General features: G+C 39.8%; 3 protein-coding genes across 7 annotated transcripts in view; all 3 read right to left on the bottom strand.

Annotated features, from left to right (window-relative positions):
* Window positions 1-56: 56 nt before the first annotated feature.
* On the bottom strand, window positions 57-17,356 carry trpc4apa (transient receptor potential cation channel, subfamily C, member 4 associated protein a). The gene is made up of 18 exons (XM_031279221.2): window positions 17,119-17,356; window positions 13,936-14,064; window positions 13,691-13,807; window positions 13,465-13,522; window positions 13,285-13,340; window positions 12,755-12,883; window positions 10,501-10,702; window positions 9,841-10,026; window positions 9,615-9,757; window positions 9,399-9,530; window positions 9,239-9,297; window positions 8,968-9,153; window positions 8,685-8,775; window positions 8,416-8,556; window positions 8,150-8,261; window positions 6,968-7,080; window positions 6,544-6,750; window positions 57-2,842 (listed from the first exon to the last, which is right to left on the bottom strand). Exons 1-18 carry the CDS (start codon window positions 17,242-17,244, stop codon window positions 2,705-2,707), a joined length of 2,325 nt encoding a protein of 774 aa, XP_031135081.1. The 5' UTR covers window positions 17,245-17,356; the 3' UTR covers window positions 57-2,704.
* Window positions 17,357-17,432: 76 nt separating this feature from the next.
* On the bottom strand, window positions 17,433-21,238 carry si:ch211-25d12.7 (src-like-adapter 2). 2 transcript variants are annotated; one of them, XM_031279239.2, is made up of 8 exons: window positions 20,924-21,238; window positions 20,251-20,335; window positions 20,055-20,148; window positions 19,878-19,964; window positions 19,258-19,361; window positions 18,372-18,524; window positions 18,147-18,276; window positions 17,433-17,994 (listed from the first exon to the last, which is right to left on the bottom strand). In XM_031279239.2, exons 2-8 carry the CDS (start codon window positions 20,321-20,323, stop codon window positions 17,871-17,873), a joined length of 765 nt encoding a protein of 254 aa, XP_031135099.1. In that variant the 5' UTR covers window positions 20,324-20,335; window positions 20,924-21,238; the 3' UTR covers window positions 17,433-17,870. The 2 variants fall into 2 exon arrangements, with proteins under 2 accessions (XP_031135099.1, XP_035858409.1); XM_036002516.1 differs by having other exon boundaries at window positions 20,251-20,339; window positions 20,924-21,237.
* A 2,856-nt stretch (window positions 21,239-24,094) lies between these two features.
* Window positions 24,095-27,770, bottom strand: part of ndrg3a (ndrg family member 3a) — a 40,667-nt gene continuing 36,991 nt past the window's right edge. For 2 of the 4 annotated variants that reach the window (XM_031279151.2, XM_031279167.2), the window contains 6 exons: window positions 27,641-27,692; window positions 27,486-27,533; window positions 27,350-27,385; window positions 27,210-27,261; window positions 25,903-25,941; window positions 24,095-25,137 (listed from right to left, as the gene is read on the bottom strand). In XM_031279151.2, coding sequence (XP_031135011.1) covers window positions 24,965-25,137; window positions 25,903-25,941; window positions 27,210-27,261; window positions 27,350-27,385; window positions 27,486-27,533; window positions 27,641-27,692 — 400 coding nt within the window. In that variant the 3' untranslated portion in view covers window positions 24,095-24,964. Of the gene's footprint in view, window positions 25,138-25,902; window positions 25,942-26,649; window positions 27,090-27,126; window positions 27,262-27,349; window positions 27,386-27,485; window positions 27,534-27,640; window positions 27,693-27,770 lie in introns of those variants that run through there. The other 2 variants (XM_031279159.2, XR_004897713.1) reach the window with 2 other exon arrangements.

Here is a 27,770-nt window from a genome sequence, read left to right as displayed (position 1 = left end):
TTTGGTTTTTTTATTTTTCAGTGTAAATATGTGATAAAGATAGAAATCCCACAGAGAAGATCTAAAGGAGAATTTATTATATTATTAATTTGACAAACAGCTGTTAAATAAGGAAAATTAAGTTTTAATACCAGCAGGAGGAACATGTGGGTGAAAGTTGGTTATAAAAGTAGTTACAGTAGAATGTCAAACTAAAACATGAATCTTGTTTGATGCTCAAACAGGGTTAGAAAGAGATTAAGACTGAAGTGTGCAGAGGTGAATAACTAACAGCCATGTGAGATTTTATGCAACGTCAACACATGAAAAAAAACATGGGTTATCTAAAATTAATTAATGATTTACACCATGAATATTATCCACTGTCCGCATCTCTTAAAGTCATTCCTTTCAACAACTAAGATGGTGTCGATCACGGCGAGGTGAGACACAATCCTATTTAATCAAAAAAAGCACCACGTGGTCTGTTGAGTGTGAATCGTAAGAGAGGATGCAAAATGTGTCTTAATATAATCCTCATCATGCCAAACATTACATAAATCTCCAGTTAATAAAGTCAAAGCATCAGGGATCTCAAATAAAAACCAGATAGTGTTATGTTTAACACTGTGCAGCATGTTCTTGGCCAAGGGGATACCATGTCACCATTTTTTAAATAAACTAATGAATGAAATCTAAGGCCTACTAGGAGCATAAGTGTTGAGAACCAATTCTCTTGTGCATCATACAGAGGGCTCACTCTCTCTAAAATTCAAATCACAAAGCTACAGACGTCAGGGTTTAAAGATTGTTTATGAAGTTGCTCCCGAAGAGCGCTCACAACATTCATAATTTTATACCAATAACCTCATTGGCTTCCATAGTGGATGACTGGAGTGATAAGAGCTTTGGATCAATGATAACATACGATCAGTACTAAGAATGTAACACCACTGCAGAGGTACCCCGCTTCAAATCACATTATGCTATCAAGAAACCAAAGAAATTATCTCGGGCATCCAGCAAAGAAACAGAGAATTTGTTAGAGAAGCACTTGTAAAGTGTAATTGTATCAACTTCACTGCAAAGCACAAAAGATGAACTAATTCAAAGTATGTGCACGCACACCCATCAAGAGATTTAAGACATGCTGAATGAAAGTTAGAAAAAAAGGAAACATTTCTGGTTAAGTAGCTTTAAAGCAAATAAAAGGCTTTCAAAGTGTTTGCATCCCAAGGCGGCACAGCACTAGCAACTCATGGCATAAGGGGTCAACTGCGGAAATGCCCTTATACATTCACATGAACATTTATTATGACTCATGACATGCTGAGAGTAAAACTGTACACTTGACATAAGAAGTGGTTTGATCTGTACGGTGCAAGGATAAAATATGAGGTAGCTCATCCATTTGTACTTATCTCAGGTTGGGTCTGCTTAATTTGAGAAACCAAATCAGCATCTTCCATGTCCATTAAACAGCCGCACATTCAGGCCGTGAACACATCAACATAGCCCTGCCCACTGCTTCATCTTGATCCAAACAAAAAAAACCAAGTGGTGTCATGTAAAATGAGCCATCATAAAGAAAGATTGTCATTCTCAGCTTGTTGTCAAAGATTTTGAGAGACCAGAGAAAGTGGTAGACCTTCAATCCAATGCTGATGCTGTTGGGCAGAAGGCTAACTCACATAAACTTTCTATGGACTGAAACAATGTAAGTGGTATCCTAACAGTAGCGCCTGCATAGTTTATTCTCTTCTCAAAGCATCTCTCACAACATGGATACACATTCGGCTACAAAAAGAAAATGTTTTTAATCAACAAATGTGGTAAAATACAATAAACAATAAAAACAATTTAATCTGTGCAATGTTTTATTCTACAGTTTATCCAGAGCTAAAAAGTTTGAACAAGACATATAAGTAAATAAAAAAAATAAAAAAAAACGACTCCCGAGTGGCTTCTAAAGCCACAACAGAGTGGATGGTTTTAGGTGAGAGGAGCCCCGTGTGTTTTGTGAAACATGTCAGCCAGCCCACAAGCTACCTAAATGTGCAGAGTAGAGCCAAAAAGCACCAATTAACAATATCCATCTAATAAAATAGACCCACAGACAGGTTAAATCAAAACGCAGTTCATTGATAAGACCCCTGCAAAAAAATCCCATCTCACCAGTTTCCCCCACAGGTCAGCCAGTGGCGTGGAACAGAGAGAGCGTAGGTAGTGGGAGAGTGAGGCCGGTGGCTCCTGGCAGCCCTGTGACAAACCACTGACCTGCACATCTGGGTAACGATTTAAGCTGTGGCCATTTCCAAACCAAAGAATCTTTTTTTCTAACATACTTTGTTGAATCATACATATATATTTTTTTCTTTTTTGAATTTCACCTAAAGCAAACAACCAATGCAGGTGTCATTTCACAAGGTCCCTTAATTGTCTGTCAAACGATGTGGGCAATCTGGGGTGGGCATACAGGTTTCCTCCTCTTCCTTTGAAGAAGAGGTCGGTAACTTAGTGAGAGGATGACAGCCAGGCAAATTACGTCCCATCACGTCTGTGATGACAGCCTCAATGCGAAGGTACAGACAAAAAAACAGGCGAGTCTTTACATCCAGAACGCAGTCACAAAGTGCCTGGATGGCTCAGCTCAGTGGAGACGTCACCAGCTTTAGGTGTCCATGCTCCCTGTGACCTTCTGCCCACAAAGTGAACAAACTGGAGGTCAATCCTCCAGCAGGTCTCTGTCCAGATCCATGTAGGGTTCATCAATGTAGCTTGCTATGGCACACAGAGAAGTCCTGTCTGAGCCCAGCAGCACTGACACCGTCTCCTTCCAGTAGCTGAAGGGGATACAGGAACTCTGGGAGGAGAGAAAGCAGAGAGGATTTAGTGCTCGTTATTGAAGGCTTAGCTGCAATGTCAAGTTACATGTACACTACCGGTCAAAAGTGTGGGGTCACGTAGAAATTTCCATTCCACTCCATTACAGACAGAATACCAGCTGAGATCAGTTGCATTGTTTTTTTAACCAGGGCAGCAGTTTTCAGGTTACACCATGTGCTTACATAATTGCAAAAGGGTTCTCCAATGTTTTCTCAGTTAGTCTTTTAAAATGATATCAGATCGGTAAACAGAATGTGCCTTTGGAACATGGATGAATGGTTGCTGATAATGGGCAATGTAGATATTGCATTAAAGATCAGCCACTTCTTTCTACAACAGTCGAGAACCCTTTTGCAATTATGTAAACACATAATGTAATCTGAAAACTGCTGCTCTGATTAAAAAAACAATGCAACTGATCTCCGCTGGTATTCTGTCTTTAATGGAGTGGAATGGAAATTTCTAAGTGACCCCAAACTTTTGACCGGTAGTGTATACTTGGCTGATAATTTCACCATTAAATAATATCGTAAATAAGGGTTAGATCAAAGTGATGAGCTTTTGGGTTGTGTATATAATGGTGTAATAATAATAATAAATATTGTTCATGATGAAGCAGCCATGATTTCTATTTCTGGCCACTTGGGGGCAGCGGAACAAGCAAATACACAACATTGATAGAAAACCATTTACAACAACATTAGCATTCATTTGGAGTTGTGTTGCCAAATTCTTATTAGTCAGACAATCGCTGGTGTTACTGTCTTGTGCATTTCTTACTAGATGAAACACCAAGCTGGGAGCGATTGAGAGCGCTGTGGAGGCGCAGCGTTTTTTCTCAGCTGAGACGCTTTGCCTCTGGTTGCTATGATACGGAGCATCCACTGAGGTAAAAATATATTAATTTCTCCTCCATTGTTGTTGTTCAGCACTTACACAGTACATGTAGGATGTGACAGTGGGTCTTTGTGGTATTTGTCCCACACCGATCACTACAGCATCACGCTCAATGACCACGAGGATGTAATACAAAACCAAAAGGTCCTGGAAAATCATAACTACAACGGCAATACAAATTTTGTAAACTGCTACTTAAGTGCCTGCTTTACTAGGTCGGCGTGGTCGTATACAACAGAAGAATACGTACTTTATATGTCTGATTTAATATCTCCAGATAAATACAGTGTAGAGACTTTTTTTTAGTTTAGAAGCAGAGAAAAGCTAAGTTTCAACGAGGTCCTCTGACAATTGTAGGCCATCCAGAAGCTTTTTTGAATCCATCATGGAATTACTGTGTCTTTGTGACATGAATAATAATAATTATATCCAAAAATCAACTTGCGTATGTTCCGTTTGCTTCGCGACCTTTGGACCAATCATCTCGCCGTAGCTGTACCTCATTAGCAGACAGCTACCTTTCTAAAGGGTCTCGGTGTCTTTGTAGCCATTCCAGAAGCTTAGTAATCCGGCCAAGAAGACGGTGACTTTTCGGAGACTTTGAACAATAATTCCAGAGCGATAAATCCACGATTGCACGGCTATTTACTGTATTTAGTCATCTTTTTGTACCAAAGAAAGATCTATTGGTGTTAGCCGGGTTCCATCTTAGATTGGGGCAACTTGACTGACAGCTGGCTCGACTAATCATATCAAGTCATTTGGGGATTGAGTTTGCCCAGCCAATAGAGAGGTCTACAGGAGGGCCTTATTTACTGTGTCTGTGTGTGTATTGGAAGACAGAGGAAAGAAAGAAAAGAGACAGCAGAATGAAGCCTTGAGGTTGAAATGAGTGCAATTTGGCTTACTGATGTCAGACAGACAGATAACGCATTAGAGGTGACTAACCTTTTTGGATAAAAGCGTAAAGCGACTTTTCTGGCAAAAAACCTAAATAGTTTTATATTTTTGTGTGTTTTTGTTTTTCACTGATTGCCACCACTTTGGAGAACAATTTTCAAAAGCCAAAAGTCTTAGTCGTTATGGTTCCCTGTGTGATTTCAATACATTTCTGTGAGATTTAATTTCCATTTAGTCTTTTCTTTTGTCTCTAATTTATACATTCATGTGACATCCCTGCAGCATGCATATCCTGATAGCCCAGGTTCTCCTGAAAGAAATGATGTATATAACTTGATTGTGCATAACAGGGTTGAAGTTATACAAGCATTATTACACAAGGAGACCAGGCGAAAACAAAGCTGGGAAAAATGGCTTAGACCTCAGAGGGTTAAGATGCAAGATGATATGGGAAATAATGAGAAACTAGTGCAGTGCCCGTTGGAAATGTGCCTGTTTGGAACGGGCCGATTGCTTGGCCTGTGGTATTGCTGCTTGTAGAATTCTTCAAAACCAAAGTGTACCCCAAAATTACTTACAGAAGGACCCCAAACCACTTAATATGCAACTCCACTGTATAGCCTACTACTGACTTACTGATTTATCTGACAGAGAATGTGGCAGATCCAGAATGTAATCACAAAATATCACAATGAAAATGTGGAGTAATCAGACATTAGCTTCATGGACTCATGGCAGTATACTACCCTCACGTTACGAATGTCACATTTCAGCAGAGGTGTTAATTTCCATACAGGTTTAGTGACTTGACGGTTAACGGTGAAGTAGGGGATTTGATTCGCGGGGGTATTTTGGCGACGGTAATGTTATTAGTGTTGTAAGTTAGCAGTAGACTTAATTAACCCGACCCAGGGTGAGTCTGATGAAAACTGCTGTGTCTGCCCGGTTCAGCTCTGAGATTTTCTCGCATTGCACAGCGCCGTGAAGGAATAATCTCCGAGATTACGTTATGTTCTGCCTCTGTTTAGAAGTGGTGAATGTAGGCTACAGCTCACAGCAACTTAATACTATATAGTGTCTGGCTTTTGTTTGATATTTAGTGTTGGAAAAGGCATTTTATGCCTTTACTTGAAAAGGACTACGCAAATGGCTTTTTATTGAGTTTCCTCTTAACGAAATAATAGACACTGAAAAGCGTAGGGCCTTTTTTTTTCGCCAAACTTATTCCACACAACAGTCGCAATGTTCCTTTCAGCTATCCGCTCCAGGAAAGTGAAGAAAAGTTAGTTTGGTATATCCAGCAATCATGTAGCTAACGTTGGAATCAGGAAAAAAGAGTCAAAGGCGGTAACACCACCCCCCGCTGTCGTAAAGCGTTCTGCATGTGACTTGCAGGTTACCTTCCCTCCAAACACAGACACACGTACATACAGATACGTCTCACTTTATTACATAGATGAAGAAAAGAGTTAGGATTATTTTTTGTATCTCTCCTGTCCTTTAGCACTTGCTACCGCTTTAAGAATGGACTCATTAGAATAATAAGTATTCTATCAAAATACAGAACACAACTTGGCTACATTTTTTAAAATCATCTCTTGAATTTTGTTTCATTTTAACCAATAGGGAGGTCTAAACCAGTTGTACAAGCTTGTGTTCCAGCCAAATAATACTCGTCCAGCATGCGTACATGTTATTTCCCAGAATGTTGTGAATGTGTGCCAGAAAAGTGACTGAACGTAAACAGTAGACACTGAGAGGGGACTTGCATGACATGTTGCTGACTTGCTGCTTGTTTGAAGCAGCTGTTGTAGACTTTGGTGAAATAAAGATAATTACTAATGCTTCAATTACGCTCAGGAAAGAGTGACAGCTACTCACGTTCTCCAGACAGGTGCTGTCTTTGTCCTTGTTGAGGTAGTGGCGCTGCCAGAAGCGCAGCAGGTTGTGGAAGTTGTTGAGCAGGCAGCCCGGGTACTTTTCGGCGTACTCCTTCTCCCGCAGGGCGTTGAGGTAGAAGGGCAGTTTTGCCTTTCTTCTGGCCAGCATCAAGATCACCAAACTGGTGTTTAAACAGCTCACATTCTCCTGCAGGATAAATGTGATGTGATGGATGCAAGAAAAAACAAGATTGAATTACTTACACACACACACACAAATCTATTGAAATGCTAACTTGAAATGGTAACTGATGTTACTTTATCTTAAAATGTGGTTAAATGTGATTCCAATCATTTCTTATTCTTGAATTCTTGAACTATGAGTTTCTCTGAATACATGTGACAAAGTGAAAATGAAACAAGACCTGTGTGAGTGTCTGTACGTTGATGATGTTGATCAGACGGAAGAGGAAGGCCAGCCTGTTCTCAACTCTGGCCATGTAGGACAGCAGGCAGCATTCAGAAAGCACCTCCACCACTGGGAAAATATAGAACACAGAAATCAGTGGTTAAAATCTAGTATAGGAATAACACTTATCCATCTATTTATGAACAGGAAAAAGTATTTTTCTATTTTGGGGGGTTTTGCGGCATTTTTTTTTTTTTTAATGCCTTTATTTATCCAGGGAAGTCGATTGAGAACAATTTCTCATTTGCAACGACGACCTGTCACATTCACACTGTTCCACATTCATACCTGGAAGCTGCCCAGTACAACCACAGTCTGATCTGCTGGCCACCGGGCAGCTCCACTGGAGCGGTTAGCGGTTAAGGGCCTTGCTCAAGGGCACCTCAGTGGCTGCTCTTTCACTTTCCCCTTTAACTTTCACTTTAACACACATATTCAGATCAAATCAATCTGATTGGTTCATACTCATGATGTAATAACCATATACAACAGCTATGGTGTCTAATTTCTTTCAGCACTTTCCGAAGGGGAACTGAAGCTGTTATCTAGGCTCTCTTCATACTCCTTTGATCTCGCAGATGACTGCTGGTCTACCACTGCCTCAATTAGTTAGTTAGTTTGTGTTTTATGTGTGACTTTGGTGAATACAAACTAACCATTTAGTATTCGGTATGTGTAGGCAGCCAGCCCAGGAGGATTTATTTTATTGTGAACATAATCATTTATTAATAAAAATATTTAAATTGGCCTCGCATCTGGCTGAACGACGCCCCTTAGCTGATATATAATCACAACATACCATGGCCTGTCATGAGCTATTGCTTAAATATACCTCGTCACTCCTTGAAGCTGCTTTTCATGATTTTTTTTTCCATTTACACAAATCACCTTATTTTATATTTTGTCACACACCAGCAACTATTTGACAAATATATATCTATCCTTAGTTATGATTTTATCGTACGCAAGTCCCAAAGGGCTTAACAAAACAGAAATAACGACAGGAACGGTGCCTGACTCTAACTAGTCAAAAATCAACGATTATTTAATTCAAAACAAGAAATTATTTTAGTAACTTCTCCTTTAAGTGTTCTCTAATCAACTATTCTACATGTGTACATTTTCCATTCCAGTTTACCTTTGACATCTTCAGTCTGGCTCTCAAAGCGGTCCAATGAAAGGACAATGCAGCGCACCAGCATGTTAGAGTCCACCAGAGAACTGTTGATCTGCGTCAGGAAGGTCTGAAACTACAGAAGAGAGATCAAATTATACCATCAGTATAGTATACTATTAGACATACTTGTTCATCCACCACACAAGCTGAGGAATGGTTTTAACATTTTATTTTGTTAGGCCAGCATATACATTTTTGTAACGCATTTAAGGTGTACACAATTATACCTTCTCCGGAGTGTTGACATATTTGTTGAATCTTTTGAAGGCATCAATGTTAAACTTCATGAGCTCTCCAAGCAGATCAAAGTAGCTCTGTAGGACATCTCGAGACGTACAGCCACTGTCTATGATGCAAAACAGGATGTGCTGTCGAGGGATGGAAACAGAAAGTGAGCAGCTGTACATTCAAGAGAATTCAAAATCAAGGACAGATCTGTGCTATGTGGAGGGTCTTCATGGATGATGAGAAAAACAATCCATGGTTGTAGTTTTACCTCTAGTAGTCCCCTCTTCAGGAGGAACATTTGGTCTGCATAGGAGGTGGCTCCTCTGAGAAAACTTTCCACTGCCCTTGCCTGCCAGAATCTACAAACACAACAGAAAGCTTCAGCAAAGCTATAAAAAGCAGAACTAGAGACAAATCTTGAGAAATCTTTAAAAAAAACAAAAAAAAAAACAGAGAGCCTGATACTTCAATATGGGGACTCTTTTAAAGAAGGCTGACATATCATCAACTTTATCTCTGGCGTCTTAATCTTTGGCCTACGTGATGCTGACCTGAATGACGAGTCTGGAGGCTCCCTCTTCATGACAGTGAGAAGGCGTGTGAGAAGGCCCTTCTTCCCGTCACACACTAGGCTTCTGTCTGTGTTGACCAGTGCTTCCACCTCAGGGATGTTAGCCTTCATGGATATGGCACTCAGTTCATTCAGCTCCTGGCTATTCAGTAGGAGGTATTTATTCCTAAAGACAGGTAAAATATTTTAACAACAAACATAGCTTGGAAGAAAATATCAACTCCCAGGTCATTAAATTAAGGGTCACTTACTCATGGTGATCACTGAAGCTCTGAAGTAGCCGCAAGAACTGGATTTTGAAGGATATTTCCTGCACAATGAGAACAGAGTGTTAATGGTTATGTTCAACTTGAAAATGTTTAATGTAACTGCCCAGAGCCAGTTTCCAAGGATAGTGTTGAAAGTTCATACTGGACTACAGTCGCAGTTCTCATTTTGGCCATGGACGACATGATTTGAGGCAGTGTATTTCCTCCAGATCAGCTTGTCAAACAAGTTATTGAGCCCTGGGATGAGACGAAATTCTGCCAACATCTTGTGGACCTGTGAGACACAATACAGTGCTCAGTGAAACACAACACTCCAGCTTAAATCTCAAGGAGGGACGAGATGTGTGCTTTTAAGTACCTGGTTCCTCTGTCGGCCCATAAGGAGGACACACAGCACATAGAGCACTTCTACTTTATACATGATCTCATGGACAATCTTCATGGACTGGGGCAGTCGATGTCTCAGAGGGCTGGTGGCCAGGGAACTCTCATCTGATGACTCTGGAGGTGAGGGAAAAAAATCTGTCAAAGTTTATAGGCTTTAATCAGTGTAAGGAACCGGCAGCACAACTGACTCGTCTCACCTGTACTGCTTTGTTCAGCCTCCTCAGTAGCCATCTGCATGAGGGCGTCCAGGACCAGAGCATTGTCTAGCCATGTGTACCAGTCCTCCAGCTCCTGCAGGAAGTTAGCTCCTGTGGCCTCAGACACCTTTCTAGTGGCCAGCTTACACAGCCGCTCAATGAAGCCAGGGATGTTTAGCAGGGTTACTATTGGAGAAATAGTAATAGTATTGATATGTCACAATTTACTGATCCATTCTTTTGCAATGGCACAAAATACATTATAGCATGGAGTGAGAACTCCGTACTAGGCCTGCATTATACATCGTTTTAGCATCGAAATTACAATGTGCGCATGCGCAATAGTCACATCGCAGGATGTGTGATGTCAAGTCAGGCAAATGAACCTAAACATGTCATGCTGCACTGGATAATAAACCAATGCGTTTATGATTAAATGGTTTATGAGAGCAAAACATTGATTACAAGAGCACGTTCTTCATAGATCTAGCCTCTTCATTCTGCCCTCAAAAGTGCACCAGATGAATGCATTCAACTAAAAATGTTAAATATTCCTGTAGTCTTTTTTTTTTTAATATTGCCAAAAAAAAGGAAAATATTGCAATGTCAGGTTTTTCCCAATATCGTGCAGCCCTACAATGTACTCTGAAGACAACCTACCCTGGTTGACCTCGGCCCGTGAGGGGCTAGCATTGCTTTTCTGTTGTGCATTTTTGGCCAACAGGGTGTGCTTGTCGTCGTTTCCTACATCAGGTTCTGAGATAGTGACAGATAGGATGCGGCAGAAGTTGGCTAGTTGTTGTTGGTCAAAGCTTTGGACCAGGCCTGACAGGTTGGGGATGCCCTCTAACTGGATCATTTCCTGGAAAATGCAAACAAATGAACTGTTACCAAACTGAAAGCAGAGAGACATCAGACATTTAACATTTATGCAATTAGCAAGTTGTGAGATTGACCCTGACTGAACCTGCCAAAACTGTAGCAGTTTTTTTCTTCATATTTCAATAGATCAGTTTATGGATAAAAGCTAAAAAGATATTTACCCATAAAACATACAGAATATATTTTTGACTTTTCATTTAAAAAAAAAACAGCAACAAACAATCAGCATAATAGGAAGGGAAAATTGAGTCCTGTATATGTTTCTCCCTCCATTATTGTAGCAATGGTTCATAATTTATTTTGCCAGGCTGAATTGCCTGTGATGTTTTGATCTATTGTGATCTGAAATAATGACAAATGATCAGGACAATTTACCAGCAAAAAGCATTTTCTCAAGATTCCTTCCTTAGGCCTGGTGTATAATCCATACGAGGTATGCCTACACATACATTATCTCTAGACCACTAATCCACACGGTAAGAAAAGCCACTGTAATGATGGGAACAGGGTACTTAAAAACAGAGGACATGCGTCTTTTTACACACTTAATTCCCCATTGCCAGAAAAAGAGCAAACAAAAGTCTTTTGTAGTTGCTTATTTTTCTTTTACATTTTTTACCACCGCTACCGGAAAGCATAATTCTATAGAGAGTTATACTTCTGTCATGATGTTGCAGGTTAATATCATAGTGTTTCTATTTAAAATGAGTTTAAAATGTCAACTGTTGTAAAACCATTGCAAATAATGTAGGCATGTTGTTCATAATCTCCCCTAAACATTCCTATTGACATTCTCTCACTGTATGATATAAAGCAGGGAGGTGGTTTGCACTGGAAATACCTTTGCTAAATATCAAACTATTAATGTCAGAAATACTAAATAGAAGAGGATACACTTTTGTCAAACTACTCCTAGTTGTTATCACCACCACTTAACACTACCAGGCCCAGAAATATGAACAGTAGAGTAGGCCTGTAACAATTACATAATTGTCTGATCGCCCTCTTTGTTTTACCGCAATTAATTGGTAACATTAGCTAGGGTCCTAAGGGGTATGGGTGTTGATGGTAATTGTCAATTTTATGTTCATTTAAGAATTAAACACAATGTTTTATGATAATAAAGAGGCGTGGTTTACTTCATAGGCTCTGTACTTGTGTTATTACATTATCTGCGTCACATAACAGTGAAATAACCAAAAGATGTATCCTGGGATTCATACAAAACTTTGTTTGAAAAAGTAATACATAAAAATATTTTTTAAAATTTGACTGAAAGAGAATCATATTGTTAAATCGCAATTATTTCTGAGACAATTAATTGTACAGTTTGTTACAGCTCTACAGTAGAGAACACAAAGCAACCCAATGTATGCAACCTACATGAAACTGAAGTATAGATAAGTCATTGTAATTTTTGAGGAGATGCACAAGCTACAAATGGAGTGTCTACAAAGCCTCCATATGTAGGCACAACAACGCCTTAGTGGAGTTGCATTATTCAAACATTTAGAAGATTTAGTTACGGACATAACGTCTGGGATCAAGAAAATGTAGAAAAAAAGAAAGCAAAAAGACAGACAATAGAGTACCCAATTTTTGTCATAGAATCTGGTAAATTACAAAACTTTCACTCTACAGAGCTAAGCAAAGATAGTGATATGCGTTTTAAAATATATAAGAATATCACTAGAAATTCAAGCAGAACACAGAATGATTCTTAAATTAAGGCATGAGTGTGACATTTGGGTGTTAGTAGCTCTGCCAGGCAAAATCATTCTGGCATAAGAGTTGTCTGGACATGGACAACAGAGCCAGCAGATAACAAAACAAATGTATCGGCAGAGCAAAGATTAAAAAAGTATTTTCACAGAAAAATTAAGATTCATAATTATAATTTCACTGACCTTTAAAGACACAGACGCACATAAAACTCCCCCTTTAAGAATATTGCTGGCTTGCCAAATGTGTCACTGCATAAATCATGAAGTGACTTCATAGCATGAGGATTCAATACAAGTATAACTCTGACCTTTTTAACTCCAAGTATATCTTCAATTAGGGTAGCAGTCTGCAGGAAGGTCTTCTTGTTTGTCATCAGGGTGAAGAGAAACAGAACAAAGTCATCCCTTGCTGCCAGGCTCTTTGTGACCCCCTCTGTCTATGAATTAAAGAAGAAAATGTGCACTTTATTTAAACCATGCCCATGCTGTAATCAGAATCAGAAATACTTTAATATTTTATAATAAATTATTTTTGGTACCACTCCAGGTATACAAACAACATATACAAACATATATTATCCAGACTTTTAACATATATATTAAAAACAAATATACAGTAATATATAAAATATGAAATGTACAGTCTTAATGTGCAAATAGTGCAATAAAAAAGAGAAATGATTGTCTATGTTGAGTTGAATATAGTGCAATAATAATAACAGCACAAACCAACTGCAAGGAAAATACTTCCTACTTATACACATGCGCTAAATAGAAGCAAGGTATAATGCACCTCTGACATTTCTCTGGTATGTACAAAATGTAATAGGATACTTACACATATACAACAGTTGTAGAGAACACTAAGGCAGTCCTTGACCAAGTCATCATTCACTGTTGAAACAGAACCACAGACATTAGTCAAATTGCCCGAACAAATCATGAAATCAAAATCAATGATCATGTAAAAACTTGTTTACTTCCCAATAAAAGCAGACATATTCACGTCACTACTTACTATTGGCTTTTTTCTTCTGCATAGTTAATGTGGGTCTCATCAAGAGCTCCACAAGCAGCTTAAGAGAAAACAGAAAAAATAGTATTCAATGCTGTGAGCAAATACTGTATTTACATTTACAGTGCCTCTGTAGGAGTTGTACTACATGGAAACTGATTCTCCAGAGGTAACAAGCTTCTGAGTCCAATAAGTACAGAGCATCAAGCACTAGGAATGTCAGACTTACATTGACTCCACCAAAGAGGTCAAAGGTGTACGTGTTGGGGAAGGTAGATTCCTGAGCGGTCTTCCTGTCCTCTGTGACAAAAGACATGGCCTCCATGGAGAGCTGGGATGATAGAACCTGACAAAAACCATTGTCCACATGTAATTTACATCACCCAGGCTCCAAAGTAAAACATTCAGCAACAAGTGGTTAAAACCAGTAATTCCACAGCCTCGTTGATGGATGGACTAGTGCTGTGTGGTTACCTTAAGAAAGCTGTGTGCATGGGAGAGGTCACTGTTGGGATGACTGCTCTCGTAGAGCCTCTGCAGCAGAGTTGGGATGCCATGCCACTTGGCCCGTTTATCTCTTTCCTGGAGCAGGCCTCCTGGGAGCTAAGACACAAACAGAGGCAACCTTAAATAGTGAAAAATATACAGTGAAAATGTATATAATGTTATTTGCATTAGCATTCAGAGGTATGTATGCTTGTACAAGTGGATGCTTTTCTTACAGAGGAAAGCAGAGTGTGCTTTCGAGTAAAGAAAATATATGCTGTCTATAAAATGTATGCACATTAAGTCCCAGTGAATAGGAAGGTTGGGTCTTCTTTTTAATGAGATTATAGTTAAGCCAAACCTTAGGTCATGTAGTAGACCACTGTAACTAGGAGAACAGAAACCAAAAGCAACTAATCAAATTCTTATGTCATCCCTGTAATAACTAAAAGTGTAGGACAAGAGTCCTGGCCTGGCTCATAGTCAGTGGGTGCAAATGTATTGTGGAGCGAGTCTATAAGATGCAGCCAAATCTTAAAGCTGACCCTACAGCATACATGGCAGTACAGTGAGTGATGCAAGCATAGTTGTTCTGTGTTGAGTTTTTCTCATTCAGATTAAACTCTTGTGGGTCATTCTGAATTAGGCTTTTTGGAAAGGTCACAGAAGAGGTAATTTTATACATATACCTAGTGTATTTATTGACTCTACAGGTAATGAATTTTTGGTTGTGACAGCAATCTTCACTGATGAAACCCTTTTTGCAAGGGAGACACATTTTGTAAAATCTTGGGATCATTTTCTCTATACATGATCAGCAAATAAACCCAATCCTCCTATTGGCATTTAATACCCACCCAACTGGCACTTAAGGCCCTGTTTACACGACAACGCTCGCAGGTGAAAACGACAAAATATTTTATCAGATGTGTCTTTCGTTTAGACGGCGACAGCGTTTTTGGGGCTTAAAAACGCAAAAAAGTGAAACCACCCACCAGAGTGGAAATCTTAAGAACTCCACCGTTGCGTTCCCGTCTAAAGGGTAAAAACGTAAAAGTCTATTCCCACCCGATATTTCGTTATATAAATCAAAATATAGAGCGATTACTCGCCCATGGCCACTCCGCCGTTGGGTATCCACAGCCTGCCTATACTTGGCTTTCAGCTTTGATGATATCTGACTTTTACAGATAGCGTATTTCTCGTGTGGATATGACGTCCCTCCTGGTACAGGATACTGCTGAAGAAATTCGGTCCATATGTCTATATATTTTGACTGGCAGGACTCCCAGTCCACGCCCCTGTTGTGCCTTTGTAATCTAAGGTTGTTTGGAGCAATAACTCCACCTCCTCGTCTGTCCAGACAAAATTGTCAACCATGTTTTGGTTTCAAGCTACTAGGGAGAGAAGTAGAACGAAGGACTAGGATGCAGACTTGGTGGTTTTGTGTGGCAGTGCTTCACACTACCACCCAGCCACCTGGTGTTCATGCAGATTCCCCCCCAAAATCGCTCGTCTAAACGCGGAATAAAAAGTGAGAATGCAACGCCACTTTTGCGTTCTCTTCAGATCGTTTCTGTCTAAACATAGCCCGAGTGCCTTTAAAATCCCTGGAAATTAGTATGACCAAAACAAGAAACTCAAATGCAGCACTATACCTTTTCTCATTCAAGAGATTTTATATTCATATGCTTAAACCCTATAGCTAGTCATCAGAGGCAATTACTATCCATCCATTTTAAAGTTAAAAAACAATGCTGACAACCCCCGCAGCCCACAGACCACTAAAAACGGATTTCAGAGTTTACAACTCTCACTTGATGACAGAGTAACTCTTCATATTTTTGTAGCTATTAAAATCAAGTTTATAATGCACATCTGCTTTTCATATTGAACGAATGCAGGGACATTTTGTGTCCTGCATAGGTTCCCTCTCCATGTACCAAATTGCGTTGCAAAAAAGAGAGAGGGAGTAGCCTTCTTGGAGAATGTTTTTAAATTGTTAACAGCTTTTGGCATACTAACGAGATGACCATGGAAAGCCTTCCAAGACACCAAAAAGCACTAACTTAACAACAATAGTGTTCAATGTGGCAACTGTCTCAACACTGTGAGAAGTCTTATACTACTTGTCAAATTACATTTTCAAGGTTATGAGGGATATTTTTAGACGTTTAAGCAGTCTGCATCATACTGACATTTCGCTTCACCACGGAGACACACTACCTTGAAAACTGCCAGTCAGCAAGAAGGTAAAAGGTACGACACTGACTCTACAGGAATACATGGTTTCATCAGCTTTACAACGTAACAGCTGAAGTCACAAACGTGTTAAGAACAAAGTGAAATAAAGATACAGTGGCTGAATGTGTGAAAATGTCAGGACAGACCTGTGCTACGTTCATATGCATAAACCTAGCGTTAAACAGTTTAACGTTACGTCAACTAACGTTAGCGTTCTATCTAAAGTAACGAACAAATGGCCCTATGTGCTACACAAGTTAAAATAAATGTCGTATAAATGTTTACTTGCGGGGAACTAAAGAATACACTTGCGAACTTGTCCAAACAGCTGTGGCCTATCTATTTATGGAAACGGTAACGTTAGTTATAGCTAGCTAGCTAGCTAGTCGTTAGTGTGTCGTTACGTAATCACCTGAACTGGCTTAGCTAGCTAACGTTAGCTGACGTTACACCGTAACATTAGCAAACATTACTGCCATTAATTACGTGATTTAAGAGCTTCCGAAATTGAACTACGGGCTCCCCAGTAACACTGGACGACAGAAAACAATAGCAACCCGTCAAAGCTTCAGTTCTAAGCGTTTCTATATCGTAGTTAACCTGGCAGATAATGCTAAGCTAACGTGGCTAACAACAAAAGACCCACTTGAAGCGGACCTTGCTTCATGCACTTGTAGTGCTAACAATATTTGTCTTGTCAGCAAGCATGTATTATTATCCAGAACTCAATGTCGTAAAAGTTTAAGGTTTTCATTTGAAAAAAAACCCCATAATGTTCGAGCTAGCTGCAAAGCAAAAGCTGACAGGGGCGACTGGATCTCCAGTCAACTCTCCAGGACAACGTCTTCGTTTTCAGGCTGGACTCTGAACGCAAGTCCCTGGTCTTTCAGATGTCTTTACCGACGAAACATGCATCGTTTCTCTTACCTGCGTCCCTCGACTGAAACCCTGACCAGTAATTTTACTAGCCGTGAACTTTGTGACGACATTGCCATTGCAATGTCTTCGTTTTCCTCCAGTACAAGGGGACTCGGACCCCAGAAGCGTCGCCATTATTTCTTCTTCCTGAACTGAACTGTTCGGGCAGGAAGTGGAAGGCTTTGATGAATTATTGGAGGTAATTAAGCGGCATCTGGTGGCAGAGAAGCACACTCTGCAAGAATCAAGTGGCTTCATTGATAAACACATATATAACGTTAGGCCATACATTATTATACCAAGAAAATATAGACGAGACTCTCTTTTTGTGTTGCTCATTTATCACATAGCTAACATATTTTATTGGATTCCAATATCATAACCATATAACAACAATCATATTCCAGTAGAATTTGCATGTTACATATTGCATTCAACAGCACATATTAAATTAAGAGAAACATTCAACTTTTGAAACCATTTGAGAACAAATGTCTCACGGACTTTCAATTTTCAGCTCACATCTCCACTGTGTGCCTCTTTAAACACACAAAAAAACATTCTTGTTGCTGACATACAGTATGTTACAACATACATTGTAGTGTCTTAGCCCTTCCTCAACTCCAGGGCGGTCAGCAAAGACTACATTTGGGCACGCAGATGACCTCATCCAATGGCTTGCCCAAACTAGAGATGGGACAGGACAGCGTCTGACTTCCCTCTATCTGTCTGACTTCTTTTTGTCAGACTGATCCATCTCCTCAAGTGTCCCAGCTGTGATCGTTGCCCTCTGTCATTTGGAGGTAGGAGGTGATGGCCTCCCTCAGGCCTTCGCTCACTAGAGAGTTATCTGACTCTGTTCTCTGCCTCTTGAAAAGCACTGACCTGGAAGAGACAGAAAAGGATTTTCAAAGACTAATAAACTTCACAAAGATGAATCAATTGTTATTTAAGCAGGACGCTCATGCTCTGCTGTAATAGAGTGACATCTTGTGGCAGTCATTAGTAGAAGCAAGGCTAAAGACAGTCTGCCACACCTGCTAATGTCCTTCCAGTTGATGGTAGGCCTTCTGACAGTTGTGGGTAAAGGCCTGGCCTCCCTAGCGTTGTCTAAACCCTGGATGAAGCAAGGCTCTGTCAGCCGACCACACAGTCCATCTGCAGACTCTGTGAGAAGGGGCAACATTTTAATATCAATTTTGGTATAAAGTTATCTCTGGTATGTTCAGGCAGGGAAACATTATTACATCATCCGTGCAAACCTGAATAGTGTTCCACCAGGTGATGCAGGGAGGGGAAGGGGATTCCTGGAGATATGTAGACCCAGCCATTTTCAAGGTGAGGGATTCGGTAGTGCTTTACACAGTCCAAGTATGAAGCGTTGGCCCTCTTCAGGACAGACAGCGAGTAACAATCTGAACATAAAAAAGATCACAGATGTAGGAGTTAAACTACACAGCCTTGATTCTTAATTTTGCACATAATTAATGCCAGCACTGATTCATAGGGTGGGGCGATATGGAGAAAATCAAATATCACGATATTTTTGACCAAATACCTCAATATCGATACCGCAACGATATTGTGTAGAGTTGACTATTGGTGCTTTCACCAAATATTTACACAATGAGATTTTTGATAAATAATCATCAGTAATGTGGATATACTGTCTAAGTGGGTAGAGACAAATAATAGAACAGTTACAACAGTCTGGTAAGTTCAGAAAATGACATCACTTTTCTGTAATGCGGCCTTTAAAACCAGGAAAAGACAACACTTATGCCATATTACAATATTACGATATCCAAAATCTAAGACTATATCTAGTCTCATATCACAATATCGATATAATATCGATATATTGCCCAGCTCTACTGATTAATATTCCTTTTCCTTCTTAAACCATAGTTCTAGTTGTTTCTAAGGCAAATTAAGCCATTCTAATGATCTGACTACTGTCACTTGTACAAGCAAAATTCTTTTAATAGTGGAACTGCATTAGAAACCATTAAAATGATCTGCGGACACCCACCACACATAATATTTTAAAGCTCATTTTATGTCCTGGTGTCACAGTTTGGGCTTGGATTGAGTATGTTTTGAATGCAATTCACAGTGGGGAAAAAAAAGAAAAAATAACCCTCTAACCGTTGTTTGTCTCTGACTCTCGAATCAAGAAGGCTCCGCTCTGGTTATTAGGCTCCATGAGCAGCTCCACTGCTTTGTACCTGCTGATGCCTGTGAACAGCCACCTGAACAGGGAGAAGACACGATGGGACAATAAGACAGTGTTGTCATAAAGACAAAAATAAATACTGTATGTATGTTGCTGTTGTTTTCAAGTTTGAAAAAAATCCACTGGAACAGTATCAAAGCACATTCCCCACTGGAGGAGGACTGAAACTACAGGAGGCAGAGGCTGGTGTCATGTCACTGGAGAGAACACAAGTTTTGTTCCAAACCTCTGTCTCCACTGAGGTAAAGGTTACCTATAAAGAGACTCCTCCCACCTGTCAGGGGACTCCCCACCCCTCATTTCACTTCTGTACAATTCCTCTGCTGTCTCTCTGTGTCTCTCTCTGTGTCTCTCTGTGTCTCTCTGTGTCTCTCTCTGTGTCTCTCTCTGTCTCTCTCTATGTGTCTCTCTGTCTCTCTCTGTGTGTGTGTGTGTGTGTGTCTCTCTCTCTCTCTCTCTCTCACACACACACACACACACACACAGTAATGAGACAGATGTCTTAACATGAGTTCTTATGACAATGACCTACCTGTGTGTCACCTTGGCGATGTAGTTGGTGGGAACGTAGCTCTCACGGCCTGTGGTTGTGGATCTCACCATCATATAATCACCGTCGCTGTTGGAGAAAATAATCAGTAATGACTAACTGTATCTGTCTAGGCGAAAACAACAGTGAGGGTGAAACATTAGGAGCTACATCACATACTCTGATATGATGGTGAGTCGTTCCCCGATGCACATGGTCATACCCTCAAAAGATGGGTAGTTACAGAGGGATACAATAATGCTCTCCTGGAGGGCTGCAGAGAGAAAGAAGGAGAAGCATATAATAAACCAAATTCTGGTTGTAACATTTTTCTTTGTTTTATTTTCTGCGTTGATGTCTTCGGAAAATAACCTACGTGGTGATACAGGTTCAGGTGGATTTTCTAGGACTGTCAGGTTGGATTGACATCGGATGGGGCAGGTCCCCATGTTCTTTGGTTTCTTTGGTGATTTGAAATGGCAGAAAAATAGACACAGGGCGAGATGAGGAGCATAATTAGAAAATGGTGTGTCTTCAAAGGCCTTCAATACCCTTCACATTCATAATGTAATTATCCCTCTAGTTATTACATTATGACTGCCATCCGTGAAAGAGCTTACAGGTACTGCACACTATTTTGTAACCTGACAACAATATCTACATGTAGATGATACAGGAAGGCGCCTAACCACAACAAGAGGCATTGATATCCTGTGTTAAATTTCCATGCAACATGTTTACGAGAAAAATGAAAAGATGAGATTTTATTCTTAAGATGCTTTAATAATAGCAGCAGCAAGTTAATAAAATATCTTTAAAAAAATCAAATAAACAGTTTAACCTGTAACTGATTTCTCCATTCATATGAAATTGATATATCATTTCTATTTCTATTTCTATATCACAGTAATACTGGTGAACAGGCAGTAAGTTTACTAATATTCTGAAGGTAAAAGTCAAGTCATCGTACAAAACAAAAAAAGAAAAAAGTAAGAAAACTTCCTTCAGGAAAAATACCATCACCAGAGCAAGTAACATAGGCTACTCACCTCCTTCAATTTCTGTATTGTTTGTCCAGAAATGATATTCCACACAAGTAGTAAGCCAGATCTTTCTCAGATCAACTGGTAAATTACAAATCTTTTTGATGAAAAAAAAAAGGCTTGTGTGCCTTCAGCACACACACACACATACATACGGATGCCTGTAATATGTGTTTACAGCTGTTTATAGTGGTGGCTGACTGAAGAGACGAGACATCCTGCATGGTCTTTATGTATGTCACCCTGCTGCAGCTTCCTGTGACGCTCAAGACCTTACATCCTGACTCAGAACAGCTCGTGTTGATCTTTTGAATACAGAATGTTTTCAGCTGGGGCTTATAGAGCATCACTTGTTTATGGAATGAACTGTTTGTCTACGTAAGCAGCATTTACATATACATGTACATGCACCTTGTGGTGCAATGTGGTGGGTTTGAAACCATGACGTTATATCACACAGACAGTTTGTGTAAATTAGGGTTACACTGGTCCAAACTACATTTTATCTGCCTTTAGATTTTGCAGCTGAACTATGATGTCTGGTTAATGGAAAGCGTTGAGCACATTTCCTCATCCGTCATTTTAGTGTTCCCATTACATTCAGATATTGCCAGTCATGTTAAAAATCAGATAAGAGTTAAACCTCTGCAGAAGCATGACAAAGGTTCCCCTGCCAGCCTACTCCTGTCATGATTTATCAGCAGTCATAAAGGTCATCCATCATGCTGACACTGCAATGAAGCAGTGCAGTAGTGGAGCAATATGACATTGGCATTTTGTACTCGTAATCATTTTTGTGTAAAAAATGTCAAAGAAAATTAACAATGTTTTTTTAAAATGAATAATTCTTTCAGTGAAAACTGTGCAGCCCTACGCTTCATTTATGTATATCAGAGATGGTAGAAATGATTTGACTTGCTGGTTTCAGTCTTTGCTTAGAGAGATGTTCATGCTCACAGATAAGATAAGGTCACAAAAATAAAACTGTAAAACTATGAACAAATGTTGTATCTCAATTTGTGGAGTGAAATTGTGGAACAGTTTGCATGTTTAAAGCAATGTCCAAACATTATCCAGTTTATAAAATTATTTAAAAATATATAAAGATATGATCCTCACTAAAGTGGTGGCAGTGGTGGCCTAGGGGGTTAAGGAAGCGAGTTTGGGATCGGTTCAATCCCCAGACCGGCCGGATAAAATCTGGGTGGAAAAGTGAAAGAGCAGCGCTTGTTCCTCCCTCATTACCACCACTGAGGTGCCCTTGAGCAAGGCCCTTAACCTCCAACTGCTCCAGTGGAGCTGCTCAGTGGTCAGCAGATCAGACTGTGGTTGTACTGGGCAGCTTCCAGGTATGAATGTGGAACTGTGTGAATGTGACAGGTCGTCGTTGCAAATGAGAAATTGTTCTCAATCGACTTACCTGGATACATAAAGGTTGAAAACAAATTTAAAAAAACAAAATAAAATACAGGGATGAAGAAGGGCTTTGATCACCAGGTGTGTGTATATGTATGTATAGTATGTGTATGCCAATATGCACGTGTATATGCTTATTTATTGCTCTGTCAAGACAATTAAGAGACTATGTATATAGCTGTTTACTGTATTTAACTGCAATTATGTAACTATGGGTGTGATAAGTGACAAGTATGTCAAGTTCTATAATTGTATTGAGTTTTTGTAATTAATGATTTAATTATTAAGGGTTAGGTTTAAATAAGTTTATACTTCTTCCTACTCCTTTTCGAGCATGTAAATTAAAGAAATTAGCTAATGAAATTAATTATGTTATCTCTTTCTTGTTTTTACCTTCTTTGTTTTTTTTTTTAATTTTGTTGGATATGTTTTCAACAACTGCTGTTGGCTTTTTTTTGTGTTGAATTTCACACGCTCAAGAAGAAGAAAAAAGTTCCTTCATAATCTCTTCTTGTACTATTCTCTAATCAGATGTACTGAGTCCTAACTCTACTGTGAACGGAACAAATAAAATAATCTTTACCAAAACAGGGTCAGATGTGTGCTGTAATCACAGAGAACTGCATGTTAGAGCAGATGGAAAGAACATCTTATCAAAAAAATGTAATCATTTCTTACCAGTGTGTGGGATATCTTTCTCAAATGGTTTTCTAGATTGGTTCACCAAATATAGCAAAAGTCCTATTTGTAAATGTGGTATCTAACATTATTTATAGTAAAAATATTATGTTCGGATTGCAATTAAATAAGAGTATCATCTTAAATTGTTTGGATTTGAGTGCACATGTTTTAGACACAAGTTAACAACTGTTCACAGAGATGTCAACAAAAATGGACACAGTATTCATAGCAGGGTTGTTGCATGGCATTGCATTAAACTGTACACATCAATTGAGGAAAACTGTAGTGTTGCACAATGGAGAACCCAGCATGATAAGAGAAGCCTCAGTGTTCACCTGATTAACATTTAGCGCTTTAGTACATCTTTTTAGTTTGAAGTCAATCTCCTCATCTCATTTGCAGTGCAGCTGATCACTGTTTTTTTTTTCTTTCAATATGTGCTAAATATAGACTGCCTCATAGTTGTCACTGTGGGGAAATAAGAACAAGCGTGGTTGGAAACTAACTCACCACAGTCACCTCACTTTTCCACTAACAGAAGAGGAAAAGCACAACCGCTCACTGCACTGAGATAGACACTACTTTCTCTTTCTTTCTTTTTTTAATTCAAATACATGCACTACACTTGTTTTTTATGTGCAATTCAATTCAATTTTATTTATAGTGTCAAATGACAACAGGAGTTATCTCAGGACACTTTACAGATAGAGTAGGTCTGGATCACACTATGATTTACAAAGACCCAACAATTTCACACAAGCAAGGATTTGGTGTGAAGAAAAAACTTCCTTTTAGAGAGAAACCTCGGGCAGACCCAGGCTCTTGGTGGGCAGCCATCTGCCGCTGCTGGTTTGGGGCATAGAGACACTGATACATATGATTCATAACAATTATAGCAGTTGGTATGATGCACCGTGGCACTTATAGTAACAATAAAGATAATCAAACTATGACTAGAAATAATAGTAGTTGTAGCAGTGCAGGGCATCAAGCAGGACAACAGTAACAGCTGCCAGTGCACTTGGTAGGCAGACTTATGGGCAATGTACTGATAAATTATGAGAAAAAAAACACCAGACATGTTGTCGTGTTGTAGCTTTATTCAGTAGTAATATAAATGAGTTGAATCAGCAGACTGTGAGAAGCACCACTGGGCCCCTCATTGAAGGGACTTTTACTTTTCACATCATAACCCACTTGATAAAGGTTGTTAAAACATCTATTCAACTGAACAAAATCATTAACGCAAAGCAGAAAGAAAAAGAGATGAGATCAGTCACAAAAAGAATACAAAAAAGTTGACACACTGGTACATGACTTTACTGACAATGTGCTATAGTCTGCAATGGTTCTTCCATGTATCACGTTACCTTTATTTCTGCAGCTACAGTAGGTTTAGTGATCCCTCTGTATACTTTGTGACTTTTTCCGGCCTCACATCGCAGCAAGTTTGGGTTGCACAGAGATACAGCAAATCAAAATCAATGCATCCTAAAAGTTTAGAGTTTACAACAGGAGAGACCAGGTAAAATAGTAAAAGTGTTGGTCTGTGCAATGAAAAAAGTCTACAAGTTATTTTGAACACATGGATGATTTCTAAAGTGTTTATAAAGACAATTAAAAACAAAGACAATGTGAAAAAAATAAATACAAGGGGTTGTTGTCAATCATATGGTTTGACCATTTGAACACAACACATCTGAATGTAGTTATGGTTTCTGCTAGGAATGTGACTTTGATGGTGTATTTAATATTCAATATTTAATAATATGCATCTGGTAATATATTTCTTACATCCTCTTTTCTAAATCACATAGTTTATTACAGAATCTCCTGGCATTGAGTTGCTTAGGAGCGGGATGAGAGAGAGATAGACAGAGGGGGAGAGAGAGAAAGAGGGGGAGAGGGCACATAAGTTACTATGGGAGTGTGCTGGGTGTTGGGTGTGGTTTAGCAGGAGACTTCCATGGTCTGGGGTCTGGCCTGGTTGTCCAAGGCCCCCATGGCGCTGCCCTCCAGCAGGCTGTTGAGGTTGTTGCGGCTGCGACTGCTGTCCATGGACGTGATGCTGGAAGAGGAGGTGGTGCGTGAACGAGCCAGACGAGTCATTCCTGATGACGGCACTGAAACAGACAAACGTTACGCATTGATATTCCACTCACACAGCATGGAGACTCAGCGCAGTGTGGGAACACTAAAGGCCGTTTTATGGTTCTGCGGAGGCTCCACGCAGAGCTTTCGCCGTAGCCTACGTAAGTGGCCTGATGTTTATACTTGTGCGCTGGTGTGCGCGTCGAGCCAGCATGTGTGTGTGTGTGTGTGTGTGTGTGTGTGTGTGTGTGTGTGTGAGAGAGTCGATTCGACGCAGAAGCATAAAACGGCCTTTACCCTGATGCAACAACAACAAAAGTGCGTACCATGCAAATAATTCTCGAATATGGAGACTAATCAAATAAAAAGAAATATGAATAGAAACAGTAAAACAGAAAATGATTGCATGTGTGTTCACTGTTAAAAAACAAACAACAACCTTGAAAGCAATAAAACAGCATAACACAGCATTTGCAATCCAACTGAAGTGGCTGAGGAAGCAACACCAGCAGGTCATGCAACAAAATAGGACACTGAGGACAGAATCCATGCTAACAGGACAAACTGAACTCTTACAGGGAGATGAATGGGTGTCAAAGTATGCAGAATGATCTCACTGTGTATAATACTGACTGTATCCACCACACTGTTGCTGCTGTTGAATACCAATATCAAACAGTGCTCTCTGGAGAATTTCTGCATACATTGACATTCATCCACTGTGGAGTGCTAAGAGGCTATTGGGTTCTATTGGGTTCAAAGCCTACTAGTCTGGCAGCTGATCAAGAACCCAGTACCTGATTCGTTGCTGAGGTGACTGAGAAGAACGTAGGGAACTGTAAGCAATGATTAAAGAAGGAAGAAAGGAGAAAGGGAGAAATGTTGAAAAGGCAGCTCTTACGTTGCTTCATCCCACATCAGTGTATTTCTGATTCAAACTGAGGCTCTGTCGCAGCTTGCTGGTCATTGAGCACCAAAAAGCGATTTGCTATCAACAACAGGTAAGAAATCATAGCATGTGTGCAAACTACAATCTTTATTCCCTGTACTTTTTGGCTGTTTCTCTTTTGCATTTCATATTGTGGCGATTCGTTAATGAGGGAAAATCAGCTTTCAGAAACATGCTGAGGTGTTGAGATTAATTTTCTACACTTTCTCAGCTTGAAAACACTCCTTTTAATCAGTTTTAATCCTGCAGTGGCATTTACTCAACAGGGGGACTCTGTGGCCTTTAAAGCAACACTGAGGCACTGACATACTGGCTACACCCGAGGGTGCCTCCCACAGTGAAGGGTTTGGGAACGGGAGAGAGCAAAAGAGAATTAGCATTACAGAAATACACACACAGAAAGGCATCATCTGTATGGCCAGAGCAAGCAAACCTACTTTCCTGATTTCATCCATCCATCCATAGAGTCTGGTTGGTGCACTGTAAGTCAGTATGGTCTGACAGTTTTTGTTTTTCTTTGCAGATGAATGACCTGAAGGCCTGTTTAATTATGCACGTTGAGTCTCTAGAAAGAGACTGCATCATTAAACAGTTCTGGATAGAAAAGAAAATCACTCCACTCAAAAAAAAACAGAGGGTATTTTTTAACACCCACACTGAACAGGAAATGAATTATTGTTCAGCATATCTTGAGTGCCATTGATATTTCAGTCATGCTAGAAGCACTTACACCTCACCTACTGAGGGTTGTGGGGACCACACACTGCAAAGAGCAGAGAGGAAACGGCGTTAGCGTCCACAGAGCCCATCAGGCTGCCTCTCCGTGACCAGGCTGACAAAAAACTGTCTTTTCATGCACTGCTGGCCACAGTCCAAACCCCAGCGATGGGGGTGTTTAGCAACAGCTCATAGGAGACTGCAGTGAAAACAACCCTAGTTTAAGTAACTGTGGTCATTGCACTCACGTCAACAGGAAGGTCTGTGAAGAACACAGACAAACCTCACCCACACACGTCAGCCCAAAAAGGTGTAAGCCTGTAAACAATTCTTGGACATTCAATATAGAGTCGACTAGTTTGTACCGGTATCATTTTATATTTTGATGTTTTTACTGACCAACCACAAGTAGCAAAAGACGTGAGCATGTTTACTTACTGTAGCCCATTCCCTGCACAAAGTACTTGAAGGCCTCAGCAAGTTTCCCTGGCTGTGAACAGATGAAAGGATCAAAGTTAATAGTAAGGATAATTTAGACAAATTGCTTAATGATCAAACCTGAAACCTGAAAAACCAACCTGCACAACTTGGGGCAAGCCTCCACAATCAGCCATCTGGAGAAAAGTATCAGTCACATTAATTCATTCTTTGTATAGTCAAAAACATTATATCATACATTTTATTCGTCAACAAATGTATTACAGAAAGCTTCACCTTTAGCAGTGTGGTCTTGGTTGGATTTAACCTGGAATTGCACTCCACCTGAAACATTAAATGAGAGGTTACTACTGAGCTAAAAAATAAAGAAACATCCTTGCAAACGCTTCCCAAAACTTCTTATGTTACTGAGATGACGGAGTGTAACTCACCACAGCCTCCACAGCAGGTGATGTGTCACCAACCACCAGCAACGCAGGGCACCTGGATGGGAATAAGATTAGGCATAAATATTCTCGAAACAGTGCACTGAGAAACTAAAGTTTATTTGTGTCTTCTTAG

Source organism: Sander lucioperca, chromosome 6 (genome assembly GCF_008315115.2).
Source record: "Sander lucioperca isolate FBNREF2018 chromosome 6, SLUC_FBN_1.2, whole genome shotgun sequence".
NCBI classification, from domain to species: Eukaryota; Metazoa; Chordata; class Actinopteri; order Perciformes; family Percidae; genus Sander; species Sander lucioperca.
Note: the sequence above shows the minus strand (reverse complement) of the source record. Positions and strands in the feature narration are given on the sequence as shown.

Bases quoted from the DNA above. Each gene is read 5' to 3' on its own strand.
- si:ch211-25d12.7 (XM_031279239.2), bottom strand. From the start codon at position 20,323: ATGGGGACCTGCCCCATCCGATGTCAATCCAACCTGACAGTCCTAGAA. The intron at 18,525-19,257 runs GTTAGAGGGTTA...TTTTATGTTCAG, and splicing joins AGAGTCAGAGACAAACAACG to ATTGTTACTCGCTGTCTGTC. The intron at 18,277-18,371 runs GTTTGCACGGAT...CCCTTCTCACAG, and splicing joins CCTGGTGGAACACTATTCAG to AGTCTGCAGATGGACTGTGT.
- trpc4apa (XM_031279221.2), bottom strand. From the start codon at position 17,244: ATGGCGACGCTTCTGGGGTCCGAGTCCCCTTGTACTGGAGGAAAACGA. The intron at 10,027-10,500 runs GTAGGTTGTCTT...TTTCTCCAATAG, and splicing joins ACGGGCCGAGGTCAACCAGG to TAACCCTGCTAAACATCCCT. The intron at 8,262-8,415 runs GTATAATTGTGT...TCTCTTCTGTAG, and splicing joins ATGTCAACACTCCGGAGAAG to TTTCAGACCTTCCTGACGCA.